Here is an 18,447-nt window from a genome sequence, read left to right as displayed (position 1 = left end):
CAGCTCTTCCCCCCATTTTTTTTTTATCAGTACTGGAGTCTGAATGCCGGGCCACTTTTACTGCACCTTTAGTCCTTTATGGTGCTCACTTCTTTTGAGATAGGGTTTCATTTCTTGCCTGGGCTGTGATCTACCTATTTTACGTTTCCTAACATAGCTAGCTGGATAACAGGCATGTGTTACCATATCCAGCTCTTCTTTGAGTCTCATGTACTTTTCTGTCTGAGCTGGCCTCCTTTCCTGTCTCAGCTTCTCTCAAGTAGTTAGAACTATAGGCATGAGACAATGGTACCTGGCTTTAATAATACTAGTTACTTATTTACTCCTCTAAGAAGCTCTAGGTGCACATGAATCTAACTTTTCTTGTATTTAATGACAAGTGATTAAGTCACTTGTCAGGTCACTTGTCACAAGTATCACTTGAGACACTTTAGCTTAGTACAAAAGAATCCTATTGACTTAGTGCTTTATATCCTTAGCTTTTATCCAAGTTTATAATAAGAAAGCCTCATCAAACACTGTACAATTTTTAAGTTTTTGCCTTCTTTTGTATACTGACACAATTCTCAATAAGGAAGTGTTAAAATTGCTGGATTTCTACTTTCTTGTTTGGGTTTTTTTGTCTTTTCCTTTTTGGTTCCGGGGACTGAACTCAGTACACTGCACTAGCTAGGCAAGTGCTTTGCACTGAGCTACATCCCAGCCCTCCCTTGTTTTCTTGACAGTCAGTGAACTCCAAAAAATTATAATGCTTAATCACAGCAAACATATTACTTATTTTGATTTGGGAATTCACGTCTCCATTCCTGGATAATTTTCTATTATAAGCCTAATAACATGTTATAAGATGTAGCTTCAGATCTATTTTAGAAAACACTGCTACAAATGTCTAAACCAAACAACAACAACAACAAAATGCTTAACTTCTCATTTGAAGTTTATGGAAAACCCTCCAACAATTAAAGACTAGTTAAGTAATCACTGAATAAAGCAAGAAAAACAGCCAAAAGATTACTTAACCTTAGGCTTGCCAATGTGGTCAACCCATACTATAACATTAGACTCTTGTGTGATAGACTAAATACAGTCCTGGCAGATCTCCTCCTTGAGAGATGGAGTCCATTTTCCCAGGCTTTGATTCTGGACTATTCTTATGACCTGAATGTGGGAATCAGGCTAAGAGATTTTCAATCCTTAATTTCAAGGATTTGAAGCTTCTTTCATTCTCTTAGAACCACCACACTGATGTGGAGATGTAATAGTTAAATAACAAATAGTAAAAAACAAAACAAAAAACTGCCACGCTGTGAAAAAGACTGTTACAGAGCAAGACCATGCAGTCCCATCTCTCTGAGCTGACCATGGCTTTGGTGTGAGACCACTGTAGACTGTCTAGCCCTAGCCTTACCACAGCTGACTATACCTGCATAAATCTAATTCTGTCAACCACAGATCATAGGACGCAACAGTTTTGGTTAGCTATAACTATGGGGTAGTTTGTTATATAATAAAAATCTGATACAGCCGGGCGCTGGTGGCTCACGCCTGTAATCCTAGCTACTCAGGAGGCTGAGATCTGAGGATCGCGGTTCAAAGCCAGCCCGGGCAGGAGAGACCGTGAGACTCCTATCTCCAACAAACCACCAGAAAACCGGAAGTGGCGTTGTAGCTCAAGTGGTAGAGCGCTCGCCTTGAGCTGAAGAGCTGAGGGACAGTGCCCAGGCCCAGAGTTCAAGCCCCATGACTGACAAAAAAAAAAAAAAAAAATCTGATACAACTCTTAATTTATACTCTATTACTAATCTCTAACCATTCTACTCTTGAACATTTTCTTTGATCCTACTGCCAGTGGCCAGGACTCTCCTACTTCCAATCTTTCCCTTCTAGGAAAATATGTTTTGCATACTGTGTTTTTCCTACTGTGACCAGTTATAACTCTAAAGCAAATTCCTTATAAACCTTTGATGGTCACCTACTATGTACACGGAACAAAGTGAAACTGATTAGCACGGAAGCTTTCCATAATCTTGCCATGTTTGCCATCTAAAATTTTTCTTACTACAGTTTTTATTTTTATATTGTACCTCGGTGGTAAGAGCATGTGTTTAGCATTGCAAGGCCCTGGCTTTGATGCTTATCGCTAAAGTAAAAATTAAAGAAAGCAACAATCTCCACTCTTGTGTTTTTATATTACCTATTTTAAAACATCTGCCAGTACAAAATTAAGATACATTCTCTTTTAAGTTCAATTAATCCAGAGTTTCAATGTATAATACAGGCTATTAAAAACTCTTTTTTGGTTAAATGTATATTTTTTCTGGGCATATTATTAGTTGACAGATCATGAAAAGTCTAACAACGTTTTAAATTTCCTGTCAATGTAGTATATTGACTTCTGTCTTTAGAATGAACTTCAAACTAGAATCAGTGGCTCAAATCTATAATCCTAGCTGCTCAAGAGGTAGAGATAAAGAGGATTTCAGATCATTGTCAGCCTGGGCTAAAAGTTTTCAAGACGCCCAACTCAACCAATAAACATTAGGTGAGGTTGCTTATATCTATCACTCCAGCTACTCAGGAAGTGTAAATAGCAGGATCTTGGTCTAAGATGGCCTTGGCATAAATGTGAGACACTAGTCAAAAAACAATGAAATAAGAAAGGGTTTAGGGAATAGCTCAATGGTAAGAGCACCTGCCTACCAAGCAAGGTCCTGAGTTCAAATCCAGTATCACAAAATAAGGACCTGAAATGTACTTTATAGCATAATAACTAATAATTATTTAAATCAATAAACCAAGGAGTAGTAGTAACAACCAAGTAAATACCTCTCAGATACTAAGGCGGTATTTCTATAGTTACTTGCAAGGGTATCTTCTTTTACCTATGAAAGCCATATTAAATTGTTGGAAGTCGATTATTATAGTCTAGGCAGTAAGTACATGGAAAACATAAAAAGCTTTGTAATATAAACTAGAAGCCCATAATGTGCTTCCCTTTCAGGTTTAGAAAATAAAGCAATATGAATAGTGAATCTTGTTTATATTTAGATGAGAAGCTGAAATGTATCAATTGGTAGAGCCTAGGACTAAACTGATTAGAAAGAATGAAGATAAAAGTTATTAAAAGTTGGAACAAAGTTCCTTTTGTCTAAATGGAACAGAATATACATAAAATGTCTTAAGTTACTAAAAATGTACTTTGTTCTAAGATAATACATATTTAGAATGTAAACAAATAAGACAGGACTGAGTTATAAGAGTAATTCTCAGAAATTTGGCTAAGCCATAACCAACTGGAAATTGAGGCCTGGAAAAGTTATTAGCACATAAAACTCAGCTCAATTATTTTGGATTAATAGTAAGAATTTTAAAAATTCACCTCAATCCAGTTTGTAAGCCAGTAGCACTCTGGGTCTGTGTTTTCTACCGTGAAGAGAACATTCCCTCTGGGAATGACAGAGCCCTCAGGAACAGCCTTTACTTCTATTGGAAGGTGACCATCGTACTTCTGAAAAAGACAATGAATTCACTCATTGATAACACTTGACCTGTTTTATTAAAGCTCTTTACATCGTATAGAAGTCAAATCCCTAATTTAGAAATTGCAACTGTACATGTTACATTGTTAGCAAAATCTAGTTAGAATGTTCCTAAAAGAAAATTATTTAAAATTATTTATTTTTTTTATTTTTTATTTTGGGTCTGGTCGTGGGGCCTGAACTCTGGGCCTGGGTGCTGTCCCTCAGCTCTTCAGCTCAAGGCTAGTGCTCTACCACTTGAGCCACAGCGCCACTTCCGGCTTTTTCTTTTTCTTTTTGCTCATGTGGTGCTGAGGAATCGAACCCAGGGCCTCTGGCATGCAAGGCAAGCACTCTACCACTAAGCCACGTTCCCAGCCCCTATTTGAAATTATTAAAAACCTAGGCAATGATACTAATTTTTACACTTAATGCTATCAAGTGTCTTTGCTAACAGCACCTATTACTAGAAGAGGAAGATTATTAAAAAATGATCAAAAACAGGCGGGGTGCCAGTGGCTCACACCTGTAATCCTAGCTACTCAGGAGGCTGAAATCTGAGGATTACAGTTCAAAGCCAGCCTGGACTGGACATTCCATGAAACTCTTTTTTCCAACTAACCACCAGGAAACCAGAAAGGCCCAGAGGTCAAGCCCCACAACCGACACACACACACACACACAGACACACACAGACAGACAGACAGACAGACACACACACACAGACACACAGACAGACAGACAGACACACACACACGGCTGGGAAGGTGGCTCAGTGGTAGAGCGCTTGCCTTGCATGCATGAGGCCCTGGGTTCAATTCCTCAGAACCACATAAGCAAAAAGCCGGAAGTGGCACTGTGGCTCAAGTGGTAGAGCGCTAGCCTTGAGCTAAAGAGCTGAGGGACAGTGCCCAGGCCCAGAGTTCAGCCCATGACAGGACCCCTCCCCCCCAGAAAAAAACCCAGTATTTTCTCTGTTGTTACATAAATTGGAACAGCATAGTCTAAAAGTATTCCAAGAATGAACTTTATAGTCACTTTCTCAAGTGAAAGGCTAAAGACAGTAGGATAAGTGACTACTATTCAAAAGTAAAACAATACAAATAAGTTTTGTATTATTATGCCAGTAGACCTAAAAGCAAACAGGTTAATCATAGAACCTTAGCATTCAACACCCAAGTCTGATATGAGTTCTTACTAATTCAACAATTTCCTCTTAAATTAGGCATGTTATTTTGTTACATAGTATGCTGCTAGGAATTTAACTGTAACCACACTTGTACAGCTCCCCTCCTGCTCGTGCGTGCATGCCTGTGTGTGTGTGTGTGTGTGTGTGTGTTGTTTTCATTTCTTGATGAGGAATGAACCCAGGAGTTTTAGGCACACTAGTTAAGCACATTCCTATTGACCTACCACCCCAGGCCCTATGTGCAACATGGATAGGAGGCAAGTTGTTTCAGAAATTCTAGCAATTTATAGAACCTAGGACAAGGCAATTAAAACTATGCACAATGAGAAGCACTGCGTACATCATGATAAGAATAGAAAACATACTGCCTTACAAGGCTTGGTTTGCACTCAAAAGCATTGGGAGGCCTTGGGCTAGTTAGTCAGTTAACAGCTTTAGGTCTTAGATTCTGTGAAATGGGACCAGATAAGACTATCTCTGGAAAAAGTTAAAGTATCCTGAATGTACATAATAAAGACTTACCATCCCCAGCAACTGGAAACAGTAAGTATAGCACCTAACATCATTGTATTTTATCTTCATATCATAGGGAAGGGAGAGGGGGCAAGTGCAGGAGTTAATCCAGATTTCACTTAGCTTAAAGTATATAGTAGTGTGTGCTTACTATAAATACCTAAGAGTGAAACTGTATTTTTGAGAAAGTATTTCTGATTAGTGTGTTTGATATTGTCTGTACCATGTAAAAGACTTTCATTTGTGTGACAGAAATGAACAATTAACATTGTGAACTGTCATATTCCATTCCTGTTTGTTCATAATATAGAAACTACCAGAGAACAAATTCAATCCTTCATAATTCAATTTCTGTATCTTTGAATACTCAGATGTTTAAGCAAAATTCAAACATTAAAGTATTAATGTAGCACAATGAAGAATAAAAATCAACTTCCTTGATCTACACCAAACCATCATAACAATTCAATGAGAGAAATTTCTCAGCATTGCAAAGCAGTGATAGTTTTTTAGTGAAGGAAGCAGAACTAACTTTTGAAATGACAAAGGTCTTAATAATTAATGTATTTTTACTTATAAACACATGTTCATATGTGTATTTTTAAGAATGAATTACTTAGCCAGGTGCCAGTGGCTCACACCTGTAATCCTAGCTACTCAGGAGGCTGAGATCTGAGGATCGCAGTTCAAAGCCAGCCCAGGCAGTTAAGTCCATGAGACTCTTAATCTCCAATAAACCACTAGAAAATCAGAAGTGGTGCTGTGGCTCAAGCAGTAGAGTGCTTGCCTTGAGCTGAAGAGCGCAGGGACAGTGCCCAAGCCCAGAGGAGTTCAAGCCCCACGACCGACAAAAAAAGAAAAAAAGAAGAAGAATGAATTACTTTTCAAAGGAAGTTTAAATTTAAATTCACTTGTAAAAACATTTTAGATGGGACACAGGAATGGAGGGAGAAATAGTGAGCAAATGCAATCATTATATTCAATATACATTTTGTAAAAAATGAACTATGTACCTTGAGGGTAGAGATGGGAGGAAGGAAAATGGGGAGAACAAAGGAAAGGATGACAATGACCAAGTAGCACTGTATTCATAACCTGGTTTGTGAAATTGTAACCCCTTTGTACAACTACTTAATAATAAAAGCATGCCCCAAAGCTGGGCGCCCATGGCTCATGCCTGTAATCCTAGCTACTGAGGAGGCTGAAATTGAAGGATTGAGGTTCAAAGCCAGCCAGGGCAGGAAAGTCCCTGTGAGACTCTTCTCTCCAATTAACCACTCAAAAACCAGAAGTGGCATTGTGGCTCAAGTGGTAGAGTGCTAGCCTTGAGCTGAAGAGCTCAGGTGCAGCAACACCAGGCCCAGAGTTCAGGCCCCACAGCTGATCAAAAAAAAAAAGAATGCCCCAAATAGCCACATACCCTAAACATACAGCATGAATAGAAAAGAACTGTTAACTATAGACAAGAAATGGTGAATTTTAAGAAAACCAAAACAGGTCAAAACATGACATGACTTTTTACCTCAAGAATGTAGTTCCATCCCTTTTCATTAAAGACATCATCTTGGAAATGTTCTTTGTACACCTCTTTGGCTTCCTGGATTTTTTCTTTGGTCACTACTTTACCTAAAAGGATATACATGTCCTGTTTACATTTCTAAAGGCATTCTGTGAGTTGCTGAATTGTCACTCATTCTATGGATTTAAAAAGTAATAATGAGAGGTTAAATAAGTCACCCTGTCAACAGCAGTCAGAAAAGGAATTTGTTCTCTTAGTCACCACTTTAAACATGTTACTTTATTTTAAACACAGATAAATAGAAATTACTTGCATAGTATTAAAAAACATTAAGATACTCTTTAAATTCAAGATGATTAAAACGCAACTTATACTTCTCAAATGAGTCTTTCCATTGTATTCATTCATAAGGGATATGATGCCTCAGGGCTGGTAAACCAATCATTTTCACAGTTACCAAATTATTGCCCTCTCCCTAAATACATTTTAACTAACTTTTCTGTAAAACAAGGACAAGGACAATGGTAAAGTACCTAGTTAGAGGATAGTGTGAGGAATAAATGAGTCACAACACAGAATAATTTACAATGCTAGCCTAGATCAAGCAATCCATACTTTTTAGTTGTAATTCATCATATGATAGCTTTTAAACTGAATTCAAGTGTACTATCTATCTTTGGAAACTACACAAAGTTTATAGTTGATGCACTTAAGATATCTTGCTTCCAGGGCTGGGGCTTGAATTTAGGACCTCACATTCTTGAGAAGCTTGCAGATTGGCTAGTGCTCTACCACTTGAGCCAAACCTATACCCTGGCTTTTTGCTTCTTAATTGGAGACAGAGTTACATGGACTTTTCTGATTACACTGGTTTGAACTGTGATCCTCTCGGTTTCTGCCTCTTGAGAAGCTAAGATTAGAGGCATGAGCTACTGGCACCTGGCTACAAAGAGGTATTTTTGCTATCTAGCTATGTTTTCAATAATATAGCACATCTTTTAGGCCAAGATTATGGAAAAGTTATTACTTGAACAAAATTAGGCTTAATCTGTCTTAAACTACAAGCTAATTCTTATTTAAAAATTTCTAATATACTCACACAGACTAGAAACAGCAAAGAAATTATTGAGATTTTCCTGTTTTATTTACAATACATTTGAAATTTAAGTCCACAATTAGAAATAGTTTTGAAAGATGAGTCCTTATAAAACTGACTAGCATAAAAATATTCTAGCTGTAAATGCTACCATAATTCAAAATGCTTCCCAGTCAATAATAAATCCTTTACTTTATTAACTAAATTCTATTAGCAAATACGATTAGCCTCTGAGATGACTGGATTTCCTAAATTTATTCTGAAAGTTACTATTTTCAAGAAAACTTTTCTCAAACTCAAGCACACCAAATATACCTGCCAAATTCTAAGATTTAATGGATTCAACCGAAAGATGAGAACTTAAACAGGTTACAAATTTCCTTAAAAAATCTCTAGTATGGTTTAAGTAACTAACTATCATACACTACTCAAAAATTTGCTTCAAATAATAGCATATGGAAAAATAGGAAGTTACACAAAAGCAAGAGATTTAAATGTACTAGGAAAAGTTATACCTTTTAAGTACTTATTAAGAATGTACTGCAACCCATAAAATACTGTTTCCTCGTATTTCACTTTTCTTACTTTGGAGTTTTCTGTCTTCTTTTCACGGCATTCAAAGTAGGAATAAACTTTGCTTGTGTTGGGTGGGTATTGTTTATAGTGAGTAACCTATATGGAGAGAAATACTTTAGAAAACACCAAAAAGAGAATATGAATCACAACCAAAGGCTTGAAATTATTTCAAATCTAGGAAAACCATACTTCATGCTTGCTATTCATCAACTCCCCCATCCCCTCACCCAGAATAAAAAAGTCAATTACCTAGTATGAAACTTTATCTTAAAATCAAAACCTTAACTCAAGAGACCAAACTTAAGTAGGTACCAAGCCTCTGAGTTGGCAAAGGAACTCATTTGGATTCAGAAATAGCCACTTTTCATTCAGATGAGAAGCAACTCCCTACAGGGTGTATAACCAATACTAAAGAATGAACAGATCTGGACATGTTAAGTATTTGTATTCCTTATCTGAAATGTTTGGGACCAGTGGCACTTCTGATTAGGATCTTAGAATATTTGTATATACTTATGAGATACCCTGGGGTCAAGACCCACATCTAATCACAAAATTTATTAGTTTCATATATACCTTGTACCCATAACCTAAAGTAATTTTATGCATTATTTTTAATGTATCTATGTTTTGACCATGACCTGTCACATCAAATACGGAATTTTGCCCTTGTGATATCGTGACCATTCACAAAATGTTTTGGATTTTGAATTAGGAATATTCAATCTATAATTGTAGTGTTACTATCTGAATGTGTATATTTGGTCATGATGGCTCATAATTATTTCTTCATTTACATATAAGTAAATACTGAGGATGGTTCCTCATGGCTGTCATAGTGACACTTACAAAAACCTGCCATACATTTACCCAAATGTTTACAAACAAGACCACACTAAAGCTACCAGCACAACTGTGTTTATTGCAGCATTATTTACCATAGCTAAGATATGGAACCAACCCAGATGCCCCTCAGTAGATGAATGGATCAAGAAAATGTGGTATATCTATGCCTCCATCAGAAAGAATGACATTGCCCCATTTGTTAGGAAATGGAAAAACTTGGAAAAAATTATATTAAGTGAAGTAAGCCAGGCCCAAAGAAACATAGGTCCCATGGTTTCCCTTATTTGTAATATCTAGTATATGTATGAGTCAAGCGGAAAAGGTCAGATAATGTGATGTCAGGAAAATGAACCGTTAGATGTGTATTTTAATGTTTTTTCTTTCATGCATTTGTTTCTAACGCATTTATAAGATTATCTCTTTGTTGCTTTGTATGTCCCTCCCCCACAGTATAACCCCTGCTTTCACTATATTTGATGTCAGTATAACTTGTGGAGGAGATGGGGAAAAACCAGTTGTTTAAGGATACAGGTGGACCTGTTGCAACAATGAGAAGTACAAGTTGTCATGTCCAAAACGAGCTTTACAACGTCGGTGCGGGGGGGGGGGGGGGGAGGGAGGAGAAGGATTGGGATTGTGGGGGAGGGGGGAGGCTGGGAAGGGATGTGAAGGGTAAACAAAGGAGGAGGCTGCAATGCTTGGTAAGAAATGTACGCATTATCCTGCCCATGTAATTGTAACTCCTCTGTACAGTATGTTCACAAATAAAAGAAGTTAAAAAAAAACCTGCCATAAAAGCAACAGCAGCAGCAAAAATATATAAAAAACATCTAATAATCTTTCTTTTTCTCAAATCCTAACTGGAAAACAAATCCCTGTACAGCACAAGATCAGTTCTTTATGAGTCATGAAGATTTCTTAGCAGAGATTTCTCCTTTTTAAACGTTAAAGCAACAGTTTTTTATCGGATTTTGTTTAAAAGTTAAAAATGTTCATCAGAATTTTTATTTCAGTGTTTTTACTATAATAAAACATTTTAGCAGTAAAAAATGACTAGAAGAATAATGTATATTTGGCCTGGTGGAAAGAATAGGAATGATACAGCTTAGGTGATAAAGGTACAGCGTCAATCATGGCAATGATGGAAGTTTTCCTTTGCTTGGCTGCAAACTTCAATCTCTGTACAATCTGGATTTATCCTAAAGAATCTTGGCTGGGAAGGTGACTCAGTGGTAAAGCACTTGCCTTGCATGCATGAGGCCCTGGGTTCAATTCCTAGCACCACTTAAGCAGGGGAAAAAAAAAGAATCTTTAGCATGACAATGCTAAAGTGCATGTATTTCCATCAACACTTATGAACAATCATCCTTTTCCTTCTCCAATGACCTATTTGCAGCCTCTCTTCTGTTACAGTCAATGCTAGGGGTCAATCTTTATAGTAACACATGACTGGAACCTAAGTTCTACTGGAATCTTGAGGCCCTGCTTTGCTCAGATATAACAGATGTTTACATACTGAAAGACACTGGGAGGCCTCAGTAAAATCCAGATGTATGTTGATCTCACTTTTTAAGAGGGAAGAAGTAGCTTAAATGAGCAGTAACAGAGAACTCACAACAATTAAACTTCTTAACCTACTAAAACACAAAAGCAGGATAATTATTTATTATACTTTTACAATAAATGTTATTAAAAGCATTATTTCAATTAAACTGATTAGACACAACTTCCACCTAAAGATGTATGAAAACACAAAAATGTCCAATTTATAATGTAATAAGTCTAATTCCTGCAATGGAACTAAGTAATGAGGATAGCCACCCTGATAAAAGACATACAGACCACAAGCATATCTCACGGCATCCATTCTGGTATGACCTACAGTTAGTCTTTTATTTTCTCAACTTTAAAAGGTTGTACAAGAGGATTACAATTGAACATGTCTAAGTAGCCAGTTCTTGATCAGTCACCCCTTCTACCATTTTTTGTCATCTGGTCAGTTCCCTCCACGAGACTAATTTCATGATTCCCAATTACTTTATCACATGTGTACACTAAGTATTCTGGCTATGTTGTACCTGGTTCATTTTTTCATCCATCTACTACTATCTCTCTTACTACTAACCAACCCCCTAGCCTGGTCTCCATAGTTCTGGTATCTATTAGTACATCTTCTATCAGATTTTCAAATACTATGAAGCAAATTATTTTCCTCTCCTGAGAAGACAAAGTAGTCAAAAATGAGTAGAAATAGCTCTAAGCTATTTAGCTCCATCTGGGTTGAAAAGCATACTAAATTTTTCCATCATATAATTACAGTTCCAGTTATAGACAATAATTACAATTTTGAAGTGTTAAGCCTAGTTTGGGTTTTTTTTTTGTACTGTAAAACTCACTTTTCCCTAAATATTTAAGAGCTTTCTCTGAAACAAGTATCATTTAAGATTAATATTAAACATTTAGGCTGTTTAATTATAAATGAAGGTATGCTTAGAAGTCTTAAGAGAATTCCAACTGGTTAGACAAACTCACAGGTAACTAACCATGAAACATAATTTTCTATTTACTAACTACCTAACACTCAGCAAGTTTATAATGAATAGATGACAACTCTAGTTTTGCTAGTTTATTGCCTTCTTTTTCCATTTACTGCTAATCTGGTCAGGAAGCTTTACCAGAAAATGGAATAACTTGTAGGCAGGGACAGGAGGGGGAAACGGGGAAAGCAAAGGAAGGGGTAACATCCAAGAATTGTACTCATACCTGACTTATGGAATTGTAACCCCTCTGTATAACACTTTACATACCCTTTACTGCTTATGTACTTAGCATTACTATATTCCATATGCTAGAGATGAAAAGCAAAAGAGACTGACAAAGTCCCCTGGCAAACAACTGGTGGGGGGGGGGATGAGAAAAACAATACATAAATAATTTCAGATCAAGAGGATGCTTTGAAAAATTGTACAAATGATGAAGTAGAGGAGGCCTAGGAACCACTTACAATGGATGCCCAGGAAGCCCTACGTGACAAGACAGAAATGCTTTGGCACAAGTGATAGAACAGAAGGAGGCCTCTGCGGTTGGTGCTCAGACTAGACAAGGTCAGAGGAAAGCTGGGAAAAGATCACAAAGCTTTCAGGCTACTGTAGAGCTTTGATTTTTTTACCAAGTGCAAAAGGAAGCTAACTATGCTTTCAGCTAGGGTGAATATGATCTGATTCACATTTTTTTCAAAAAGTTTTTGATGCTGGAGATTGATAAAGGATATTGCATATGCTAAGTGCATGTTCTAACACTAAATTACACGCTTCTGCTCCCATGTTAAAAGAGTCAGGCTGGTAGTGAGTAGAGTATGGATTAGAGGGTGCTCAGAGCAGAAGCAGGAGTTAAGAGACTACTATCCAAAACCAGTAGAAGAAAGAACAGGTCCAGTATTTTGGAAAACAAGGAGAACAGAGCGGGCAAACTGAACATGGGAAAAAATAATGGAGAAGTATTAATGATGCCTTTTTTCTGGGCGCTGATGGCCCGTACCTATAATCCTAGCTACTGAGGCTGAGATTGAGAGGATCATGGCTTAAGGCAGACTGGGTAGAAAAGGCCCTGAGACTCATCTGCAAAATAACCAGCAAAAAGCTGGGCTGGAGGCATAGCTAAAGTGGCAAAGTGCCAGCCATGTAAGAAAGTGTGAGACTATAAACCTTAACACTGTTAAAACAAAAAAAAAAACCACCAACTAGAGTTCTGGCTTGAGCAACAGGATCAATAATGGTGCCATTTATGATATGAGGAAGACAATGGAGACTGAGGGAATGAGTGGAGAAATCAAGCGTTGTAACGAAATCAAATCCGTCTTGAATGTTAAGTAATACTTACAAGAAATTTCACAGAATTCAAAATTAAATACAAAAAGGATGCTGTTAAATCACATTCGCTTTTAACACTGCTCTGATTTCTAGAGAAAATGGTTCTATGATAAACGTAAAATTTTTCATTAGGCCCAGATCTGAGGATCGTGGCTCAAAGCCAGCTTGGGCAAAAAAGTTTGAGAGACTCTTAGCTCCAAGTAGTCACCAGAGAACCAGAAGTGGAGGTGAGGCTCAAAGTGGTAGAATGCTAGCTTTGAGCAAAAGAGCTCAGGGACAGTGCCCAGGCCAGGAGTTCAAGCTCTACGACCAACACCTCCCCTCCTCCCAAAGAAAAACCCCACCAAAAAAACCCCACAAAAAAACTTCATTAGGTATAGACAAAGTTCTGATATAACTCCAGCCAACTTTACTATTACACAGACCTCCCACAGCGAAGAGCATCTATATAATATTAATACACGAGTGGTAAAGAACAGATACTTTGTAACAGAAGTTAAGTGTCTGCATTGTGACAGATTTGCCAAGGAAATAAAAAAAGATAAGCTAAGATATTCTGGGTAATAAGTGGAGCAGCCTTTTCCACTGTGCAGTATTTGTTGGTAAGCAATCTATATCACAATTTTGCATTGCCAAGGCTAAGTATTCTTGTTTATAGTATGATTAATTCAGGGGGGAAAAGCACAGACAAATTTGAGTAGAATCCTTCTGGGAGAGTAAGATATAATGTTGTTTAGCTGCTTCTCTAGAGCCCCCGAAGTTTTCTGATATCCTTCCAAGATCTTTCCTCTCATTATGAGATCATATAGCCAGAGGCAACTATTACTAACTTACTTTTTTCCAGTTATACTTTTAGTTTTAACTGCTAATATTAAAAAAAGGAGCATATGAGATAATATATTCAAGACCACTGAGCAAGTCTCATTGTATATATAGTATCTAAGGGCATTAGAAGATGATGCACTAGCCCTACAATGGATAGACTTTTTTTTTTTTAGTTATTTTGTTGGTCATGGGGGCTGAACTCTGGGCATGGGCGCTGTCCCTCAGTTCTTCAGATCAAGACTAGCACCCTACCACTTGAACCACAGCACCACTTCCAGCTTTTTTCTGCTTATGTGGTGCTGAGGAATTGAACCCAGGGCCTCATGCATGCAAGGCAAGCACTCTACCACTGAGCCACCTTCCCAGCCCTGTGCAAACCAAATTTTATCATATGGAAGGATACTAGTTTCTGGTATTGAAGTTTTGTAAGATATTTTATGATTATTACTGATCTAAATTAATCTATCTATACAGTATCCATCATTTATATAGGACTATTTCTTTTTTTTCTCTTTTTTTTTGGGGGGGGGGTCCGGTTGTGGGGCCTGAACTCTGGGCCTGGGCGCTGTCCCTCAGCTCTTCAGCTCAAGGCTCTCGCTCTTGCGCTGCGGCGCCGCTTCTGGCTTTTTTCTTTTTGCTTATGTGGTGCTGAGGAATTGAACCCAGGGCCTCATGCATGCAAGGCAAGCACTCTACCGCTGAGCCACCTTCCCAGCCCATATATAACTATTTCTATTGTCCAAGTTTTTCCTGTAACATAAAACCTAGCAGGGAAATTAAAATACATGCAAAATGTCATATATATATATATATATCATCACCAGACTGATAAGTGGTTTCCCAGGTACAAACTTCAGCAGTACCCTCTTTATGACTGAAGTCAGGCTATCATGGGAGCCATTACACTAGTACTTTAGTGTTCATTCAGGAGCAGTGACAAAGAGGCAACTATGAGAAATAGGAACATCTCAGAGGAAGACATGGGAGGCTAACGTTCCAGGTAGAACTGGCCCACATGATTCTCATCTCCAAAATATTTTCCTCAAATAACTCAAATTTCTAGGTTTTTTAATTAAGACATTAGAAAAACAAAATCTCAACTGCTTCATTACTGTAAATCAGTTGGACAGCTCTTTGAAACATTTCTAAAATCAACCTTCCTACATCGTGAGTTGTATACACTGCTCATCACTGTCTTCATTTACAATGCCAGGTAAGTCTTTATTATATATTAAATAATTGAAATGATTGAAACCATATGAGTTCTAGTTAACAAGCTTATAAAAGGCCTTTTGAAAAGCAAGGTACACTGGACAGCTCAGTTCATAATTAATGTGATATGATGTAAACCACACGTTGTGTAAGGATTACTTCTGTGTGTTATGTCCTTTATAGTACAATTGATGTCTTCTATTAATTTACTACTATAGATAAAATAGACATTCTGAAAATATTCTCTGCTGTAGTAACAAACCAGTGTACACACTGGGGAGGGGGAATGACAGGGGACAAGCATCTTTAAATGCTCTAATTATTTAGAAACTAATCAATGGCTATCTTAAAGTAAAGCAAACCTATCTGTTTTACAAATGTTATTGAAGTACTCTGATGGCTACAATTGGCACCTTCAGCCCTAGCTGGTTTAACACAATGTAAATACACATAGTGCAGAACAATGTTGCCTAAAGCTATTCTGAAAACATAAATGATCAACAAAGTATTTAAGTTAAGATTAGGTCCCTTATACTTACAAAAAGTCCTGAAAACTGAAGAACCACATTTGCCCATGTTCTTAGTTACACATTAGGTTTAATAAGTATGAGATTTCAGAAACAAATATGAATTTCAAATGTTCCACCTTTAGCAGAAATTGTTGTGGATTACCTTCCTACATGTTGCCATGTGCGTACATGTCCACCTCTGTACCCAAAAATCCCTTTATGCAGTGCTTGGGCAATTAATAATTTCTCCTTCAATTTTAGAAGAAATCAACATATTTAACTTTTCCCATTAACATACAGATGTTTGCCTAGAGTTTGTGAGAACTGATATGGATTTGTAACATTTTACAGCAATTTCCAAATAGAGAGTATCATCACTTTCAACCTCAAGATTAACATTGTGCTTCTTTTTTGCCTATGATTAAAAAAAGCAAAACTAGAAATTGCAAGGACCATTCAAAAGGCAAGGAAAAAGAAACTCAATGACCAAATCTGATTGTGGAATACAAAAATCCTGTATGTTAGTATATTGTTGTAACCCACTGGTATAAAAATAACAACCTGACTGAATCCCCTTGAAGGGACTTTTAGAGGGAAAAGTGAAAAAACAAAACCAAGATGCAAATCTTCTGACAATATTTCATGTAAGAAAAAGGATAAAATGTAACAGCCTGATTTGGTAAAAATTTACGTAGGTACAAATTCTAATAGTGCAAGTAAGTATAATTCGCTAGAAGATTAGAAAACTTGGGGGTAGCTAGTTCAGAGGGTTCAAAGCCAGCCTAGGCATAAAAGTACACAAGACTCCATCTCATTCAGTGGAGGGAAAGCACAAGTTAGAAGATCTCACCCCAGGCCAACGCTGGTGTAAACCAGAACTTACCTTGAAACAATCAAGGCAAAGAAGGAGGCTGGAGTTGTGGCTCAACTGGTAGAGCACTTATCTAGCAAGCAAGAGGCCCTGAGTTCAATCCCCAGTATTATGAAAACAGGACCACACACCCAAAATAGAATTTTAAGGTAACTCATCATTTTAACTACACACACTCCCTACCCACAAACTGATGTTTAACAAATTTGACCAAACTGCCTGAAATCCTAACTACTCAGGAGGCTGAGGTGCAGTTTGAAGCCAGCTCAGGCAGAAAAGTCCATGAGAATCTTATCTCCCATTAATTACCAAAAAGCCAGAAGTGGAGCTGTGGCTCAAGTGGTAAGTGCTAGCCTTGAGCACAAAAGCTCAGGGACTGAGCTCAGAGGAGTTCAAGCCCCAGAATCAGCACAAAATAAAAACACTACATTCCTTAAAACCACTCCAGGACCTGCATTCCCTTTTGCTTCTGACTTCTTTATTTACATTTCCCACTTACAATTCAGTAATTTACTCCACAGTTAATGAGCTAAGAATCTGAAAATTATTTTAAAGAGTTAAAAGCAATGGATGAAACCCTAAGATCATTAATAAAGATACCAAAAACAGTGTAACTGAGCTAAGAGAACTCAAGCAGAAGTTTTAGGGTCAGGTGAAGAACCATACTAGAAATGATCATGCCCTTGCATTAGTACAGATTTCTTTCTTTAAATTCCCTTACAGAGACTTGACACTCAATGGAAATCACCCAAGTATAACAGAATCCTAATCTAACTGCAAAAAAAAAAAAAAAATTGAACTAGTACTGAAATAAAATGGAATTCTATCCAGTATTTGAGGTTTAAAAAATAAAACACCCAGTGTCAGTACCCTCAGACCTATAATCCCAGTTACTCAGGAGATTGATGAGGGTCTAGATTCCAAAGCCAGTCCAGACAGACCAATAGGAGAGATTCATCTCCAATTAAAGGTGGAGGTGTGGCTCAGGTGGTAGAGTGCCAGCCTTGTGAGTTAAAGCCAGACCACAGCACCCTCACTGCAAACCCCAGTACAGACAAATAATAAATAAATAATAAATAGAATCTAGAGAAAATCCAGACAGACACAAGAATACTAGGCTAATTACTGTATTAAAAATTACCATGTTGCTGCAGTAAACCCTGAAGCTTAAAAGCTAAAAATTTATTTTCTACGATTAGTATTTCTGACCTCTGACATTTCACCTTTTAAGCAAGCCTCTTGGCTAAGCAAAGTTAGTCAAAGTATCAAAGTTCCCTTTGTATAATTTGGGGACGCTGGCGAGGCTTTCCCTCTAGTGATTTCCCCCCTTTTCTGTCTCTTTGTGAGTTTGACTTGAGTTTCAAGCAAAAGTAATGGGGCAGCTAAGCACGCAAGCATCCAATAGGCACATTAAAGCAACGCGTGCCGTTTCCTTCCCACAAGTTCTGCAGGGTGAAAACTCCAATTCCTTTAAATCTCCGCGAGTTTCAGTTTCCTTTTCACGGAAATCCCGTGGTGACCCTAAAGGAGCGCCGACCCCGTGGCCCCCGCACCCCGGGGTCAGGCGCAGGAGCACGGCCAGCACGAGAGCTGGAGATGCACGCGGCCCAGCAGGATGAACCGGAGAATGCACCCCGGCTACCGGGGACAGACGTGTGTCCACCGCCCTGAGTCCCAGGCTGGGCCGGGCAACGTGCCGGGAGGGCGCCACCACCTTCCTCCCCTGGAAGGGACGTACCTGCCCGGCCAGGGGCGGGCGGGCGAGCGCGCGGGACCTTGCTCGGCTCCGGAGCCCGCTCCGCCCACCGAGGCCGTGACCCGGGGCCGTTATCTAACCAGTCACCCCTGCCTGGGCCAGCGCAGGGCGCAGAGGCCGGGTCCCGGGGAGGCGTGCGCCCCGGCAC

The 18,447-nt window shown here is 38.3% G+C and overlaps 1 protein-coding gene across 2 annotated transcripts in view; it reads right to left on the bottom strand.

The window, feature by feature from the left end:
* Positions 1–18,447, bottom strand: part of Nampt (nicotinamide phosphoribosyltransferase) — a 35,484-nt gene that overhangs the window by 16,627 nt on the left and 410 nt on the right. For both annotated transcript variants that reach the window (XM_013034735.1, XM_013034734.1), the window contains exons 2-4: positions 8,351–8,507; positions 6,743–6,846; positions 3,380–3,508 (exon numbers count right to left, since the gene is read on the bottom strand). In XM_013034735.1, coding sequence (XP_012890189.1) covers positions 3,380–3,508; positions 6,743–6,846; positions 8,351–8,507 — 390 coding nt within the window. The remainder of the gene's footprint in view (positions 1–3,379; positions 3,509–6,742; positions 6,847–8,350; positions 8,508–18,447) is intronic.

Source organism: Dipodomys ordii, unplaced genomic scaffold (genome assembly GCF_000151885.1).
Source record: "Dipodomys ordii isolate 6190 unplaced genomic scaffold, Dord_2.0 Scaffold195, whole genome shotgun sequence".
In the NCBI taxonomy this organism is placed as follows: Eukaryota; Metazoa; Chordata; class Mammalia; order Rodentia; family Heteromyidae; genus Dipodomys; species Dipodomys ordii.
The sequence above is the reverse complement of the archived record's forward strand: the minus strand, read 5'-3'. Positions and strand labels throughout refer to the sequence as shown.